At 32.9% G+C, this 17679-nt stretch overlaps 1 protein-coding gene across 3 annotated transcripts; it reads right to left on the reverse strand.

Annotated features, from left to right (window-relative positions):
• Positions 1–366: 366 nt before the first annotated feature.
• On the reverse strand, positions 367–17278 carry LOC105196895 (ATP synthase lipid-binding protein, mitochondrial). Of its 3 annotated transcripts, none has more exons than XM_039452514.1 (5): positions 17147–17278; positions 16164–16250; positions 15939–16040; positions 11431–11536; positions 367–1102 (listed from the first exon to the last, which is right to left on the reverse strand). In XM_039452514.1, the coding sequence occupies exons 2-5, from the start codon at positions 16206–16208 to the stop codon at positions 939–941; spliced, it is 417 nt and encodes a 138-aa protein (XP_039308448.1). In that variant the 5' UTR covers positions 16209–16250; positions 17147–17278; the 3' UTR covers positions 367–938. The 3 variants fall into 3 exon arrangements, with proteins under 3 accessions (XP_039308448.1, XP_039308446.1, XP_039308447.1); XM_039452512.1 differs by lacking the exon at positions 17147–17278 and adding an exon at positions 16818–17045; XM_039452513.1 differs by lacking the exon at positions 17147–17278 and adding an exon at positions 16789–17032.
• Positions 17279–17679: the final 401 nt, after the last annotated feature.

Genomic DNA, 17679 nt, shown 5'->3' on the forward strand with positions numbered 1-17679 from the left:
TATGTGAACATGTAAATATTCAGAATTGCAAAATCAAGATACAATAACAAAATTTCGGTAGTGATTCTGTTTTTTAATTATGTTTAAATATTCACGTGCTTTAGGCATTTTTTACGTGAACATTTATAATTAAAAAATAAAGCCTTAATCATAATTTTGTACTTGACTTTTACCTTATCTGAAATCACACCTTAAAATTTTTTCCATCTGTTGCTAAATATCCTATATAGGTATTGCTATAAAAAGATCCATTTTTTGGACATGTGTTCAAATACATCTTACTTTTATAATTTGTTAAAGTAAGATGTTTTCGCACATATGTCGAAAACCAGCAGAAAAGGAAATAACAAGTATTTGAATCCATAATTTCACGACAAAGATGTTTATTCGGTATTACTGTACAGTTTTTCTTCTTTTTTCGTCAAGAATAATCTTAATAACGTGCGTACACGGCGGCACAACAATAATGAATCCTTGAGATAACAAAAAGATTATCGAAAAATGTACTATGTCACATAGGACACTCTAACAGAGTATATACGTGCGTATTGTATGGGTATGCGGGTGAGGCTGTCGCTTTCTTTTTTTTTATAATTTCAACTTTCAATGTCTTACTCATTCGTTACAATGAAATTTATTATTTCATAACAATGTGAATTATATGCTACATGAGACAGTAGGCCATGAAATGATTACAAACAAGCTGAAGGATTGGATGGGGTCAGGACGGGCCGCACAATGTGTTACAATTTTTTGAAATTCTCGTTCATTGTCGCGCCGTCGCGTCCCATCGCGAGCCATGAAAAATCCGAGCTTCTCTAATAATTTCATGGCATTCCGCGCAACCAGAGACAGTCGCCGTCTTTCCTGTAGAGCCGGACGACGCTGCCTTGGCAGTGACGCACTAAAACTATATCAGCAGTATCTTATATCGTGGCTTAGAAGGCAAATAGGAGCAGAAAAGCCATCATAAGACAAAATAGACCCATAGCTTCAGACAAGGCAAAGCCCAGGATGGCATATGAAAACAGCTGTTGCTTCAAGGAAGGATTCCTGGCGTAGCCGATGATCAATGAACCGAACACAGATCCAATTCCAGCGCCTGGAATAATAATTCATCAATTGTTACAAAACAGATATTGTCTCTCGTAACAAAAGTGAATGATTTCATTGAGAACATCAATATTTGTGCCAAATATATAACATATTGTATGATAACCATACAATTTACTTAAAGATGTATTACACCAATTTTTACAAATATATTAATACTTTAAATTACATACATATGAAAGTTGCATTTATAACACTCTATCATTAGCTTTTTTCAGTTTGAATTTTTTTGAGGAATGGAACATATTATCTAGTTAATTTTAACAGTTTGGAGGATTGCTGAATACAAAAAAATCAAAATAAAAACTGAAAATGACGAATCTAATACGACTCAAAAAATAAAATATTAAATTGTAATGAAATTATTTGTTATGGACAAAATTGAACACATTTTATCGTTTATTTAGTATGAATGTGAATAAATTGTTTATAAACATTTTTCCCAAGTAGTATCTCTAAGTATCAATAGTATTTCTAGATCAAGCTATTTTTATATTATTAAAATTATTAAAATGCAAAAGGTTTGGAAATTATGCACATTTAACATTGCATATTGTAAAAATATCATCATTAAAAGTTGATAAAATCAGCTCTATTTAAATAATCGCTATGTAATACTGCGCATCATGTTTTTCATAATTAATCCGAAAGTTTAATATATAAAATAACTTTTATATTTTATGATTACATTTATATTACAATATTGCTTACAAGGAGTAGGCAAGAACTGTAAAATGCCAAATAAGATGAATCATAGCTCATTCAAAAGGGGGGAACAAATGTATTAAAAGTGTAAAAGAGTTAGCGTGAATGGGCCTTAATTTTTAAGAAAATTGCAATTAAAGTTTAACATTCGGACGTTTGTACATTAAGTACTGGAATCTTAAACCACTATTCAATAGAGCGTAGTAACTGAGAAGGCTAAGTGCTAGTGTTACATTTTTCTCTCCGTGGTGGACCGAGTTCAAATCTCCACAGCTTCAAATATTTTTTATTTTTTTTTAAACCTTTTGCTATTATATTTTACAATTGCATTATTTTTAGTGTTTTTTAACTTAATAATAATGTACTTACACATACTAATATATAGTCTGTCGCTGATAGATGCGTTTAAAAGAGGAGAGAAAGGGAAGGAGATAGATGCATTACAGGCAGATATCTTTAAGAAAAGTATAAAGGTATTGAGATCGCCGGAAAAACAGCTAGAAAAGCAGCCGGAAAAGCAAGAAGAAGGGGGATTGAGTGAGATATTGAGGGAGGTAAGAAAGGGTTTTAAGGAAATTAAAGCGGAATTAAGAGAGGTAAAGGAAGGGAAAGCAGAGATGAGGGAATGGATGGAAGATATGAGGAAGATTAGACAGTTTAGAGAAAAGAGTGGAGGAGATCGAACAGGGTAGGGGGATGGAGGAGATCGAGCAGGGTAGGGAGATGGAGGAGAAAGAGGAAGGGGATGAGGAAAGAAAGAGGAAGGTGTAAAGCAGATGGAGAGGAGAAACGGAGATGAAGGAATTAGAAGAAAGGATGAGGAGAATAGAGTTAGAGAGGGAAAAGAGGAAAAGGGAAAAAAGGAAGAGAAATATAATCGTAAAAGGAGTGAAAGCAAAGGACAAAGGGATAGAGGGGTTAAGAAAAGAGATAGAAGAGATAGTGGGGGCGACAGCAAGAGTGGAAGGGATAAGGAGTATAGGGAAGATAAAGAGGAAAAGGAAATGGTATGAATAAGATTAGCGAGTGTAGGGCAGAAAATTGAAGTGATGAAAGGAAAAACGAAGCTAAGGGAAAGAAGGGAGTGGATAGTGGATGATCCGACAGAAAAGGAGAGAAGGATAGAGTGGTGGATAAGGAAGAAAGCGGAAAGGATAAGAAGGGAAGGGAAGGTAGGAAAGTAAGAGTAAAATATATGAAAATATGGATTAAGAAAAAATTATGGGTATGGGATGAGATTGAGGATGATGAGTTGAGGGAATGGTACGGAAAAGAAGAGAATGGAAGGGGAGGGATGGAGAAGGGTAAAAGGGTGGAAAAAGAAAGGATTTTTAGTAGGGTGGTGGACGGAGGAAGAGGGAGAGGGGGAAAGAGAAGAAAATATAGAAAATGAGAAGCATAGGAAAAAGAGGAATAAGAAAAAAGATGGCAAAAAGTATAAGATAGACTTTTGGAATGTGGCAGGCATGGAAAACAAAGAGAAGGGTTTCAGGGAGAGACTAAAAGAATGGGATGGGATGTGATGTTTCTGAGTGAGACTTGGTTACAGAAGGAGGGATGAGAAAGAGTTCGAAAATGGCTGCCAAAAGAATACGTGTGGGAAGTGCAAGAGGCGGCAAGGAAGAGTAAGAAAGAGAGGGCAATGGGAGGAATGATTGTGGCGATAAGGGAAGGGATAGGGAGAGAGAAAAGGATGATAAGGAAAAAAAAGAGGAGGGATTACAAGCAGTAAAACTAAATTTAAGGGGAGAGTGGTGGAGAATAATAGGAGTGTATGTAAATAGATTTGGAGGAAAAAATGGGAAAGCTGAGAAAGTTGGATGGAGGATAGAGAAGAAAAGGTGAGGGTGTTAATAGGGGGAGATTTCAATGCTAGGACGGGGAGAGAAGGGGGAAGAATAGGTGAGGATGAAGAGGGAGGGGTAGAACAGGGAAAGAGGAGCTCAAAGGATGAAAAGGTGAATAGAGATAAAAAGAAGCTATGTGGTTATATAGGAAAATTGGGATGGTCAATATTGAATGGAAGCGTAAAGGGGGATAAGGAGAGGGAATGGACGTATACAGGAGGGAAATGAGGGACCGTAATAGATTATGTGATCGGGAATAAGGAGACAAGAAGGAAGGTGGAAAAGATGAAGGTGGAAGATTGGGTAGACTCCGATCATCAGTCGATAACGGTATGGGAGGAGGGCGGAGAAAAGAAAGGACCAGGAAAAGGAAAGGGAGAGGAAGGAGGGTTTGGACGGAGAAGGGAAAAAAGAAATTTGAGGAATACCTTGGGAAGAGGGATAGTGATGGTGAGGGGTAGGGGAGGTTTGGAGGAAAATGAAGAGAAAAGTAGAAGTGGCATTAGAGAGAGTAGAGAAAGAAGAGAAGGAACGGAGAGGATGATGAGATGAGGAATGTAGGGATAGGAAAAGAGAGGTTATGGAGGAATTAAAAGGGTGGAGGAGAGGGGGAGAACGGAAAAAATATAAAGAAATGAGGAAGAGGTACAGGGAACATTGTGAGAAGAAAAAGGAGAGGGAAAGATGGGAGAGGGAAATAGAAGGAATAAGATCCGAAAAGGACGTGTGGAAGGTAGTGAATAAAGGAAGGAGGAAAAGAGTCAGGGAAGGAATTGAAATGGGGGAGTGGGAAAAACACTTTAGAGGGGTGCTGGAGGGAGTGGAGTGGAGGATAAGAGGGGAGGTAATGGGGGGAGGGGTAGAGGAGGAAAGAGATTGTATAGAAGAAATTGGTAGGGCGATAAGGAGATTGAAGGACAGAAAAGCGGTAGGAGGGGATCCATTACGAATGAAGTATGAAAATATGGGGGAAAAGAAATAGGGGAATGGCTGTGGGAGATATGTAATAGAGTGTGGAAGGGAGAGGGATGGCCGGAAGATTGGAGAGAAGGGATAGTGGTACCGATAGTGAAAAAAGGGGAGCGGGAAAAGGTAGAAGACTATAGGGGGATTACGCTTACGCAAACGACGTATAAAGTGTACGCGGCGGTTTTGGCGGAGAGACTGAGGGAAGAAGTGGAAAATAAAGGGATATTACCACCGAGTCAAACGGGGTTTAGGAGAGGGGTAGGAACGATAGACCACATATACGTGTTAAATTATTTGATAAATAAGAAAATAGTGGAAACAAAAGGCAAAATAGTAGTTATGTTTGTAGATATGAAAGCAGCGTTTGACTCGGTGGATAGGGAGATACTGGTACAGATAATGAGGAGGAAGGGAGTGAGAGAGTCTGGTGATGAGGTGTGAGAAAGTTTTGGAGAAGACAATAAGTAGAGTAAGGATGGGGGAAAGGGAGGGGGGAAACTTTTGGACAGGTAGAGGAGTGAGACAGGGATGTCTGTTGAGCTCATGCATGTTCACACTACTGCTAGCGGATTTGGATGAGGAATTGGAAAAGAGGGGATAGGGGGAGTAAAGGTGAAGGGAAGAAAAATTATTCCCTGGCGTATGCGGATGATGTGGCGGTGGTGGCGGAGAATGAAGCAGGGATAAAGGGGTTAATAAAAACATTAGAAGGATATGTAGAACAGAAAAGATTAGAAGTAAATGTAGAAAAGACAAAAGTGATGAGGTGTAGAAGAGGGGGTGGGAGATAGAAAAAGATAATATGGAAATGGAAAAGAAATGCAATAGAGGAAGTGAAAAGGTATAAATATCTGGGCTACATGATGATGGCAAATGGGGGACAAAAAGAACATATAGAGGAGAGAATCAAAAAAGGAGCGGTGGTGATGAGAGAAGTATGGGGAATGGAAAAGAGGAAATTCGGAAAGGACTGGGCTAGAAGGATGTGGTTATTTGATAGGTTGGTATGGACGGTGGTTAGCTATGGGGCAGAAATTTGGGGGTGGAAAGAAAGGGAAAGGGTAGAGAGGATACAGGACAGGTATTTGAAATGGGTAATAGAGATGGGAAGGTACACACCGGGGTACATGATAAGGGAGGAGATGCAGAGAAAAAATTAAGGGGAAGGGCAGGAATGAGGGCATGGAGTTATGAAAAAAAACTGGGAGAAGGAGGAGGAGGAGAGTTGGCAAGGTTGTGTTGGGAGGAGATAAAAGGTAAAGTGAAGGAGGGAAAGGTGATGGGAAAATGGGAGGAAGAAAGAAGAGGTTTCTATGAAGAAAAGAGCTGGAATATCAAGGAGATAGAAAAGTTGAGAGAAGAGAGAGGGTTAAGGGGGGAAGAGGTGGTAGCAAGAGAGAGAAGGCGGCAGGAAGAGGAAAGATGGGAAAAAATAAGGAGCTCGAGGTTCAACAGATGGTATAACAGAGTAAAGGGAAATGGAGTGCCGGAGTACTTGAAGAGAGATTGGAAAGAGGAAAGATGAAAAAGGATTGCGAGGTTTAGGTTTAGGTTAGGAGACGTTAGGACAGGAGGTAGATACTGGGAAGAGAAAGAGAAAAGAAAGTGTAGGATATGTGGATGGGGAGAGGAAACGTGGGAACATATATGGGAGGAATGCACGAATTGGGGGACGGAAAAGGGATGGCAGGAGATGGTAGGAGAGGTTTTAGGTGAGAGGGAGGAGGGAGAGGTTTGGATAAAAAAACTGAAGGAGATGAGGAAGGGAGGAGGGTGGCTGGGTATGAATGAGAGTGTGAAAGGAAGAGAAAAGTGTGGAAGAAAGCGGCGGAAACGGAGATCCAGAGAATGAGTGTGGAGGTATGAATGGATGAGTAATTTTTCTCTCTCTCTCGTGCGTTGTAAAGGATGCAAGGAATGAAGTACCTTACTACTACTACTACTTACACATACTAATAAAATCAAACAACTTTTTATTAATAAAAAATTAATAAAAATATTTAATAAATTATTTATTATAACAAAATTATTTATAAAAGTTATTAAACTTAACGAGCAGATTTATTCCAAAAAATAATACACTTTGAAAGTTTCTATAATATTATAAATTATAAAACATTGTAAATTACAAAAAGTTATAAATTATAAGATGTTATAAATTTATAAAATGTTTTAAATTAAAGTGTATTATTTTTCGGAATAAATCTGCTCGTTAAGGCCTAATTATTATCTTTATAAATAATTTTATTATAATAAATAATTATTTATAAATTATTATAAAAAATTAATAAATATTTTTGTTAATTTTTTATTAATAAAAAGTTGCTTAATTTTATTAGTATATGTAAATGCATTATTATATATTTTAAAAAATACTACAATATGGATAATGCAATTGTAAAATATAATAGTAAAAAGTTTAAAAAAAATTTTTTTAAATTTGAAGCTGTGGAGATTCGAACCTGGTCCGCCACGGAAGGAAAAATGTAACGCTAGCACTTAGTCTTCTTAACCACGATGCTCTATTGGACAGTGGTTTTCAAGATTCCAGACTTAACGTACAAACGTCCAAATGTTAAACTTTAATTGCAATTTTCTTAAAAAGTAAGGCCCATTCAAGCTAACCCTTTTACACTTTTAATATACTTGTTCCCCCCCTTTCGAATGAGCTATGATTCATCTCATTTGGCATTTTACAGTTCTTGCCTACTCCTTGTTAGTTGAAGTTTAAAGAATTATAAAGTTTAAGGCTTCTGAGTACTCGCCGTGGTCATATTGAAGTTGTGACGTCAGAAGCGAGAAATTGCGTGAAATGTCACGTAATTTTGTCCGACGTGCCATTTGTAAATAAAGCCAATTTGGATACATCAGACTAAGCAGATGGCTTTAAAATACTTCTAAATATCGATCACAACTATCCTTTTCCCGCCTAACAATCAGTAAATAGTCGTAAAAAGCTCGTAAAGTAACGCCTATTTAGACAGGAAAACACACAAATAGCTATTGAAAGAAGTGAAAAATGTACTTTTATGTATAAAATTCAAAGAAACTTTACTCGCGGTCCATTTTTACGAATTTGGTAAATACGGGACAAGTCATATTTTCACAATAAAACACATAATAACAAAATAACATGCACGACAACATCTCATCGTCAATCTGTCACGTTTCACGTCTATTAGTTCTAATTTTGTCCGCGACGGAATGTCGTTACTGTCAACGGAGTTCTCGGCTGAGGAGTCAGGAACCTTAAATACATTAAAATAAGAATAATTAGACTAAATAGCTTAATATTAATCAAAGATATAACTTTTTGAGGACATTGATACATATACGTATCACTAAACTCGAAAGAGTTAAATAATATGTTTTTATTTACTTTAATTGTTATTTTATAAATAAATAAATTTTACTTATTTACAAGACAATTAAACTCCGAATTACAATAAAACTTTACGCAAATTAGACATTTAAAATACTAATTATTTAAAATCAGATTTTTGTTATTATTTCTTAATTACATCTCTATTAGAGCACATTTCTATTTCAATTAAAATAATATTTAGTCCAGGTAAAAAATCGCTGTTAAATTTTTTGTATTATAGTCAAATGCAGTATAGAACAAAATGTAATTTTTTATAATTTTTTCATTATTTTAAAAATAGATGTAATACATTCTTAAGGAGATGTTAGAACATAGGTAAAATAATTGTGTTTTTTTTTTAACATCACACTTAGCAAATAAAATTAAATCTTATAACTTTACTTCCATGAGAAGGAATATGTTCCAGGGAATTGGATTCAAAAGGCAAACAGTATAAGGAATGCTATCATTAAACAAAAGAGGCCCATTGCTTCGGAGAGTGCAAATCCAAGGATAGCATAGTTGAAAACTTGTTGTTTCAAGGAGGGATTACGTGTGTAACCGATTATTAAGGATCCAAAAACCAAACCAATACCAACTCCTATAATATATAATTACTTTAAATAACATAAGTTTAAATAAATAAATTGAATGAGACAACATATGTGATTTAAATAATTTATAATCCATAAATTCTACAAAATTATTTAGTGTTTATTAAATTTTTATTTATAAAATTTCTAAAAGTTTAACAGTTTGCTCATCCTAATATAAATAATAACTCTATATCAGGAGTGCCCAACCTTTCTATATCTATGAGATACTTTTTTAGAAGAGCAACTTCGCGATCAACCTATGCACAGTGGCGTGCAAAAGTTTGCGGCCAGTAATATTTTGTACTCTAATTTATTAAAAAACAGCCTAATAAAATTTTCATAATTATCATTATTTTATTATATTATTTCATTACCTATATCTTATAATCATACCTGATAAATATGAAAATTTTATTAGGCTGTTTTTTAATAAATTAGTGTACAAAATGTCACTGGCCGGAAACTTTTGCACGCCATTGTATGTGTAAGGTGTAAGAGAAAAAATGCAAAATTAAAATCTGATTTAATCGTTTATTAAACATATTAATAGGGATAGGTGTTAAAACTATGAATAAATTAATAAGAAAAAAATTAATATAAAAATTATAAATTTTATAAAATTCAAATAAAATAAAAATCAAAATATAAACAAAATTTAAAATTAAAAAAAAGTAAAAAATAATGCAAATATTAATAAGCTCTTTGACATTGCGTTGACTTAGCAATTTTTTGAGATTTATTTGATTGTGATCAACTAAAATAATGACTTTAAATAGACGTAATTAAATAAAGAAAAAAGAAAGATCTACCCCCCCCCCCAAAAAAAGTTGCGATCGACTGGTAGATCGCGATCAACTGGTTGGGCACTCCTGCTTTATGTAAAATATAATTTCCATGTATATTAAAAATTATAATAAGATATATAAAAATAAAAATACATAACATTAATAAAACAGTTAATATTTAATCATGCTATTTGAAAGAATATTCTTCTAATTTGTTAACTTATTAATTACATACAAAAAAACGTATCAACTACTATGCCATTAAAAATATGTGCACACATAATAATTATTAAAAAATCAAAAACAGAATTATGTTAAATAATGAAACAGATTTTTATAACAAGTTTAAATTATTAATTAAGGCAATGTTGGAGTCAGTTTTACCAATAAACTCGACTTACACACATACGATTTACAATACATACGAAAAAATTTACAAAACATCAACATCAAAACATCAATTTACAAACTCTATATACTGCTACATCGAGATCTCACGTATACATCTAGACAATTTGTTAAATATTCTATTCTCTTAAATTGGACTTCCAGACTTAATTCTTACGATTTCAACATTATTCACTTATTTATTCTACACCTGGCTTAAATAATCTATGTAACGTTTCCATGAAGTAAATGTGTTTGTAAACTGAAAATTTTAATTAAATATTACAGTAAAAGTCAATAAGAAAATCTGTAATTTAAAAATTTTTCCCTATTTTTAACAAATAAATCAAAGCCATATACATTAGCGTGTGTATTTTAATTCTGTAAAATCAATACCAAGTATGTTTAACAAAATAGTATTTTTGTAATATAAACGACTCCAGTATCGCCTTAAATATTAACAGATTTAAAAATATGTTTCATTAACTCCATTTATCGGATTAGTGCTTTTAATTTTCTATAACAGAAAAATAAAATTAAGAAAAAACAAGTTTCTCCAATTTTTTCCCAAAAAATTTTAGAGAACAAAAATTTCTCATCTTCAAATCATTCATTGTAGAGGAGAGTGAATTGAAATCAGACCGTGTTCCAAATAGGACTTTTTTAATTTAAATGAATACATTTAAGCAAATTTTCGTGCCATTTATAATGTAAAGTCCTTATAAGACACTGAACATGTGTTGATGACACTGACGATAGTTTGACAGTTCTTTGTTATAACATTCATAGAATAGACACAAATATGTATTTTTAGTCATTGTGCAAAAATTAAAAAAAAAAAAAAAGAAAAAGAAATATAATCTTGTAAATTATTATTTAAAAAATGTTAAAATTTTAAAAGATCATTGATTTAAGATCATTAAAGAGTGTAGAATACAAAAATATCAAGCGTTTTGTAATCACTTCTGCAGTTCATTATAAAATTTGTTCCAAAGTTCAAAAGGATTCATGTTCAAATTGGACTTTTACATTGAAATTGCAACCTGATCGTAGCACTAGTGATCGGCCGACCAATCTGGTCCTAGAAATGTTAAATTAGTAAAATATTATAATATACATCACACTCGGAATAATTAAATTTTTATTGATTTTAATTCAAATTATATAATAACGATTTCATAACATGATCAGGAAACGTCTAATTATATAGACTGTCACTAATTTTTTTTTTTAGTAAAATTTTTATTTTTGACTATCAAATTACTTGTTTTTATTCAATATAAAAAGATAATAATAATTAAAATCTTTTAAAATTCTATCTAAAAAATGATAAAAATAAGAATGTTTGATTTAGACCAGGGTGTGATCCGATTCGAAGTCAGTAGTTCCAAATCGGCCTGGAAAAAGGATTTTTACATTTTTTGTTATAGTTCAACACAGGTGAGAGATATGTCAAAATGATCTGATGCAAAAATGAAAGAAATTAAATTATCTTGTTAATGGCGCCTTTGATTTTATGATCAGACTTTATTGGCGTCCTATAGAGAGCAAAAACTGCAAATTGTCCGACTTATTCCACTCTCCCCTACTATCTTACTTTTATCTTTCATGCTGTTATCACAAATATTCCTTGTTAATAATTATATTTGCATACAAATACATACCAGATCCTGCTACCCCCACGGTAGCAGCACCAGCGCCAATGAATTTCGCAGCGGAATCTATGTCACGACTGACTGTGGAGGTCTGGAAGCTGCGCACAATAGGTGACTAAACAAAAAATCAAATTAAATATTATCAATTAATTAGTTATTTTTATATGTATTTATAATAATTTTTAAAGAATTTGTTTTATAACTTTAACAAATTTAAAATTTTTGAAATATAACTATAAAATAGATACTAAAAAAAAAGCTTTCATTTTTCAATCAATTTTATTAACTAAAAACTTACACAAAATATAAAATTAAAATATTTAATGATCAATTTTATTAACCTTTTGAACGGAAAAATTCAAAATCTTTGTCATACTAAATCCAGTATGACAAAGATTTGAAAGATTTGTAATCTGATTATCATAAACTCTGTTTTAAGGAACATTAACGTTAAACAATGCTAAACAACACCAAGTTGCCAGTTTTGTTTTACTTGAAACTCTTGTTTCAGCCGTGTGAGACGAGTGTCTATTTAGATAAGAAAATGTGTCTCAGCAAAACCATGCAAATCTGTGAGTGGTTATGATGCTGACAACTTGTATATTTATGTTCAACAATTTCAAATTAAAGCAACACTGCAAGTAACAATGCGCGCACACACACACACACGCGCGCGCACGAAGTGATCCATAATGGTTGGAACAACTATTTATCATGAGAGATGACTTACTGACTTCACTCCATATAAATTACATGGAGTGCAGTTGATAAGTCATCTCTTATAAATAGTTATTCCAACCATTATGGATCAAGCTGTATACACACACATGTATGTATACACACACATGTATGTATACACACACAGCAAGATAGCAGTACCAAATTCAATATTGCCGACAATGCAAGGTAATTGGCGGCAATATTGAAGCGTTGCAATCTAATTACTATAGTAACATAACGTCAAAAGAACGAGTGATGACGATTTCAAAATTGCCAGCAAGTTGTTAGTAAGCTTTTAAAGGTGTCATATCGTGATGGAATCAATTTATCAACAAATGCAGGCTCAATTTCTGTAATTCTGAGAGCAAATATTTATTATGCTAACAATATGCCAGCAACAAACAGACACATTTATATATAAGCGCATAAACTTTCGAACTCTGATTATGAGCTCACTGATACAAATGTCATCTTCATTAAAATTATTCTTTTTGAATTTTGATACTTTTAGATTACATTTAGTAATTCTATTAACTTAAGTTTTATGATAATCAGATATTTTCTTAAATTCAATCTATTATATTTAGAGATAAAAATGACAGAAAAAAATCCAAAAACTTCAGGTTACTGACTCCTTGCTGCGATCATTTTGAAGTCATGACGTCATAAGCAAGAAATAACGTAAAAGTTTGATCTGTCGTATTGGTGAATAAAGAGAATTTGGATAAAACAAAATAAGATCGCGTTAAAACACTTATAAAAATGGACCTTGACTATCCTTTCTCCGCCTAACAGTTAATAAATAGTCTGAGTCGTAAAAAGCACTTAAAGTAAAATCTATTCAGACAAGAAAACATACGAACAGCTATTGAAAGGAGTGAGAAATATGCTTTTATGTATAAAATTCAAAGAAACTTTACTTGTGGTCCATTTTTACGAATTTAGTATATGTAAGTCATATTTTCATAATAAAACATATAATAATGAAATAACATGCAAGACAAAATTTTATGTCAACATGTTACGTTTCACCTATCAGTTCTAATGTTTTCCGCGATACTACGTTACTATCACCAACGCCGAGTTCTTGGTTGAGAAGACAGAAGGAGGACACTTCAGCTTCTTATTTAAATAAGAAATTGAATTTTTACTCTATCCTACATGTTTTTTATTTGGATGTGTGTTTTCTTTCATCATCATTTACGCTATATTATTATTCTACTTTTGCATTCATCCAATAGATTTTTGTGTAAAAATATATTACGAAGAATAGTACAGTATTTAAGTGGCAGTAGATATACTTAGATCATTGTTGGAAGCAAGAACTAAAGCTCACATTATTTGAGCAAATATTTCTTTTGTTTATTTTCATTAGAGGAAAGTCATCAAAACAGGCATACCATTCTGTTTTTAAATAATATTTCTTAAATATAAGTTAAATTAAAACTTTAACAACTTAAATACAAACTAGAAAGCATCTTTTTTTACATGCCATAGCATGTTTTTATATTAGTTCATATTTTGTTAAAAATTGTTTTTACAATTAAAAAAAAAGCTAATAAATGGAGCTTCAAGACTAGCACATTAAACAATAATAGGCAGAGTTCAGACATGGCTCTTAGTGAAAGGATTAACTATTAAATAAATTCATAAACAAAGTAATGAAATATGTTTGTATGTATTAACCAAAGTTTATAAAATTAAAAGACTGTAATTGAAATTCACTGTGCAAACGAAAAAATGCATCAGTATACTTCTCCATGAGAACAGCCCAAAGTCTGGTAATCTATTAGTGTTTTCTAGTGCTACAGGTTTTAACCTAACCTGAATCGGATCGTCAAATGCTCTATTTTAAGTTATGATTGGACAATTCCAGCATATTACATCACTAACCCGACTTGAGTTGGATTAAAACAAACTAAACTTAAAAGCGCTATACGACAATCTTATGTTTATTTTCACTGATGTAGATTCTTTTCTAATTCTAAAAATTAGAAAAAGATAAAAAGCAAGTTAAACCAAGATCAAAATTAATATACATTGGTGAAAAGACATTAACTTTTGATATTACATGGATCTACATACACAGTCAAAGAGTTAATACTTTTTTTTGTCGATTTAGACATCTTGGAATAGATTGTTTATACAACTTGGTGAAAAAGTGAATAAATTTACTAAAATATTTATAATTTTTATTGGTCAAGATTTAATAAATTTTCTTTTGTAATTTTATTTTCACTCAACTTATTTGATATACAATCAATCTCCTTATTTTGATTATGTTAGCCTGCAGGCTTACAAGGGTTTATTATTCTTTAATAGATAAAATTTCTTTTCAATTGTCAACTTGACATCAATTCAAAGGCATCATGACCAGACTTATTGTCTATTCTTATGGAGAAGTATGCTGGTTTACACTGCACAGTGATATGTTTTGTTTTAAGCCATACTGCAAGGAAAAGATGAAAAAGAAAAATATAAATAAAACAAAAAGTATCTATAAACATGTACAATGAGATAATATAATCAATAACTCACTATTATTTAAACTATGTAATTTGCAAAGAAAAATCATAAAAAATTTATTCTCACTTTTTATTTTTAGTAATTTTATATTAAAATACTTATAAATATACTTATAAATATATGAATGTATGAACTATGGAGTAATTATCTTAAGTAAATCATATTTATCATTATTAATAAAACACATGATTTACTTTCCGAGAAATAAGGGGGTACTGCTTTAGCAAGGCTATGCCAGTATTGGCAGACTTTCCTATATCTTTTTTGTGTTCATTTAATTATTAAGAATTTATAAAAATACAATAAGACATATAAAAATCCTTGTGTTTATTAATAAAAAGGCATTGTCGACTCATTAAGTATTGCAACAATGCAAGGACATTTCCATCTCAACTAGAAATTATAAATACAAAGTAATAAGTATTATCAAAATAATATAGATATTAAACATTTTAACAATAAATATGAAGAAAATTATTTCTATATCTTTTTGTTAGTATTTTGGTAAAAAAGTTATTTTCATTTTTAAAAAACTGATTTTTTTACTTCAAAATAAAAAATACTTTTTTCTCTAATTATATTGAATTTTGAGTTGTAGAATTCAATAATCTCGAAAACCCTCAAAGCATTACATGTAAAAAAAACTTTAGTTGTACTATAACTATAAGACCATAAGTAAATTAATCAATCATAATCAAAAAGTAATTTTACAAATTAAGATATTCAACTATGATTTCATGATATGCTTATGGTATTACGATACCATCTAACTTTCTTACTATGATGGCTTTTAGAATACAAAGTTTATCATAAATTACTTTAATAAACTTTAAAAGCTCAAAAGATTAATAGTCAATTAAAATATTTTAATACTCAGAAAAATGCAAATCTACCTTATGATATACACATACATACAGACCTAACATATTATAAGTTATAAAATATTTAAATATCAAATTTTTCATAAAATTGATATCTAATGTTATCTAATATCCTATTAAAATGTTCACACTTAATCTAAATATAAAATTTCACAATTTAGGGGTCACCAAATTTGATCACTGAGACAATAGCGACCAATATATATATATATATATATATATATATATATATATATATATATATATATATATTTCCTTTTTTTCACACTAATAAAATATAAAATTTCAAAACTACATTTAAAACTATAAGTTCCAAGAACAGCGACACTTATGTAACCTTGATCTCAAAAAGTTATGCAATGTACAGGAAAGAAAAAAAGGGACACTCACCAAACTGACGGGCGTTTGAATTTGATTCTGTTGTAAGTATTGGCTATGGCTGATCACGGCACTGCTGAGCGGCCGTAGATAGGTCTTGGTGCCGGAGACCAGCTGTACCGAGGCGAAGAAAGAAAACATATGCATTTAAGAAAAGATGTGCGAGCACAGTGCGGGAGTTATATAATACACGCGAGCACCCATTGCGACCCAATCTCGTTCATTTTTTTTACTCACAGTGGACTTGGCAACGGGTGCGATAAATCGGCTGCAGGCGTACATGGTGACGTTTGCTGTAGATTTGGTATCGCTACACAAGGGTACCTGGAAAACGAAAATACGCACGGTTACGGGTACCAGCTAGCGGCTGCGCGACCTTCGTGTCGAGTGCCGTGAAGTTGGCCGCGAACAAGACTTGAGACCGCGCACGCGGCGGCGCGCCGTACGATCGTGAAGTTGCCTACTGTACAAGCGTCGAATATTACGTAACGCACGCTTCGCACGATCGCAGCCAGCCGGACCTCTCGCGAACGAGTTTTTCTCCCAGAGTTGGAGCTCGTCTCGAGCTAGCCTCGGCCGCGCATTCGAAAGCTACACGTCGGTAATTTCGACGTTGACAAATGCCGGGTGATAAATTCGCTCATATTACGATAAAAATGGCCGCATGCGCTCGTTCTCTCTCTCTCTCTCCTTGGTCCGCGCATATAGCATGAACAGAGCGTGGTTCCGATTGAACGTATACTTGTATTAATCCGATATATTCTCAATAAATATCACAAAACGCCTTTTTTTTCTTTTCACGAATCACGCAATACGACGTTGAGAGGTCGACAAATGTGGCCACAGAACGATTTCTACTCACTCGCTAGGTCAGCGGTCGATCACACTTACCAAGGAACAAAATTGAAGATGCGTGTGATAGACGGATCCCGACCCTTGGAATGTTAAGTCGAGTATGAGTGACAGGCGAACGTGTGCGAAACGCCTATAGAAAGGGACCGACTTATCTCGACTGCGACTACCGACGGAACGAACCGACCAATTTCCGTGCGACGACCTATTCACTGCTTCCGACCACGTTTATCGACCAACCGAATTTAGCTCAGCGACCTCTCATTTACCACGAACGGAGATCAGTGCAGACTCCAAAATCCGATACAAATTAGAGATCGCGCGCAATCAATCGTCTCATTTTCATCTGTAAAATCATGATTACTCACGTAACATTGGAATTTGCATCACATCAAATAAATGGAAGAAATACAGGCAAGTTTATCGAATCGTCTTAATCTCTGCTTTGACTCCACGTTTATTGCGGCCAAGCATGAGAAGGCATAAAAAGGACTGTGAACGTAGCCAAAATGTCTTCGAGTTGGCTGTGATAATTTCTTTAATCGATTTTTTGTAATATTTGCAATTTCTATGAGATTATACATCTTATGATTAAATATTGATTACTCATAATAGGTTTTCTACAATAATAAGCTTTCTACAATAAGCTTTTAGTCGATATCATGGTTGTGTTCCGATATTAACTGCCAGTACTGAAAATGTATAGTATATGTGACGTGAACTATAAATTTTCAGTACTGCCAGTAAAAACGGAACACAGCCCATAAGTCATAAGCCATAAAAATTGACCATTCACAATCAAATGTGAAGAGAATATTCAATTGTGATTGATCAATTCTTAGGTTTGTTCGAGTTGCTTGAAATCCCCAAAAATTTTTGCATTCGAGATGAGATAAATATA

Source organism: Solenopsis invicta, chromosome 8, assembly GCF_016802725.1.
Source record: "Solenopsis invicta isolate M01_SB chromosome 8, UNIL_Sinv_3.0, whole genome shotgun sequence".
Taxonomy (NCBI): Eukaryota; Metazoa; Arthropoda; class Insecta; order Hymenoptera; family Formicidae; genus Solenopsis; species Solenopsis invicta.

Excerpts from the sequence above, each read along its gene's own strand:
- LOC105196895 (XM_039452514.1), bottom strand. The coding sequence starts at position 16,208 with ATGTACGCCTGCAGCCGATTTATCGCACCCGTTGCCAAGTCCACT. Across the intron at positions 16,041-16,163 it reads CACCCGTTGCCAAGTCCACT|CTGGTCTCCGGCACCAAGAC; the intron begins GTGAGTAAAAAA and ends GCCTCGGTACAG. Across the intron at positions 1,103-11,430 it reads CGTGGGGGTAGCAGGATCTG|GCGCTGGAATTGGATCTGTG; the intron begins GTATGTATTTGT and ends TTATTATTCCAG.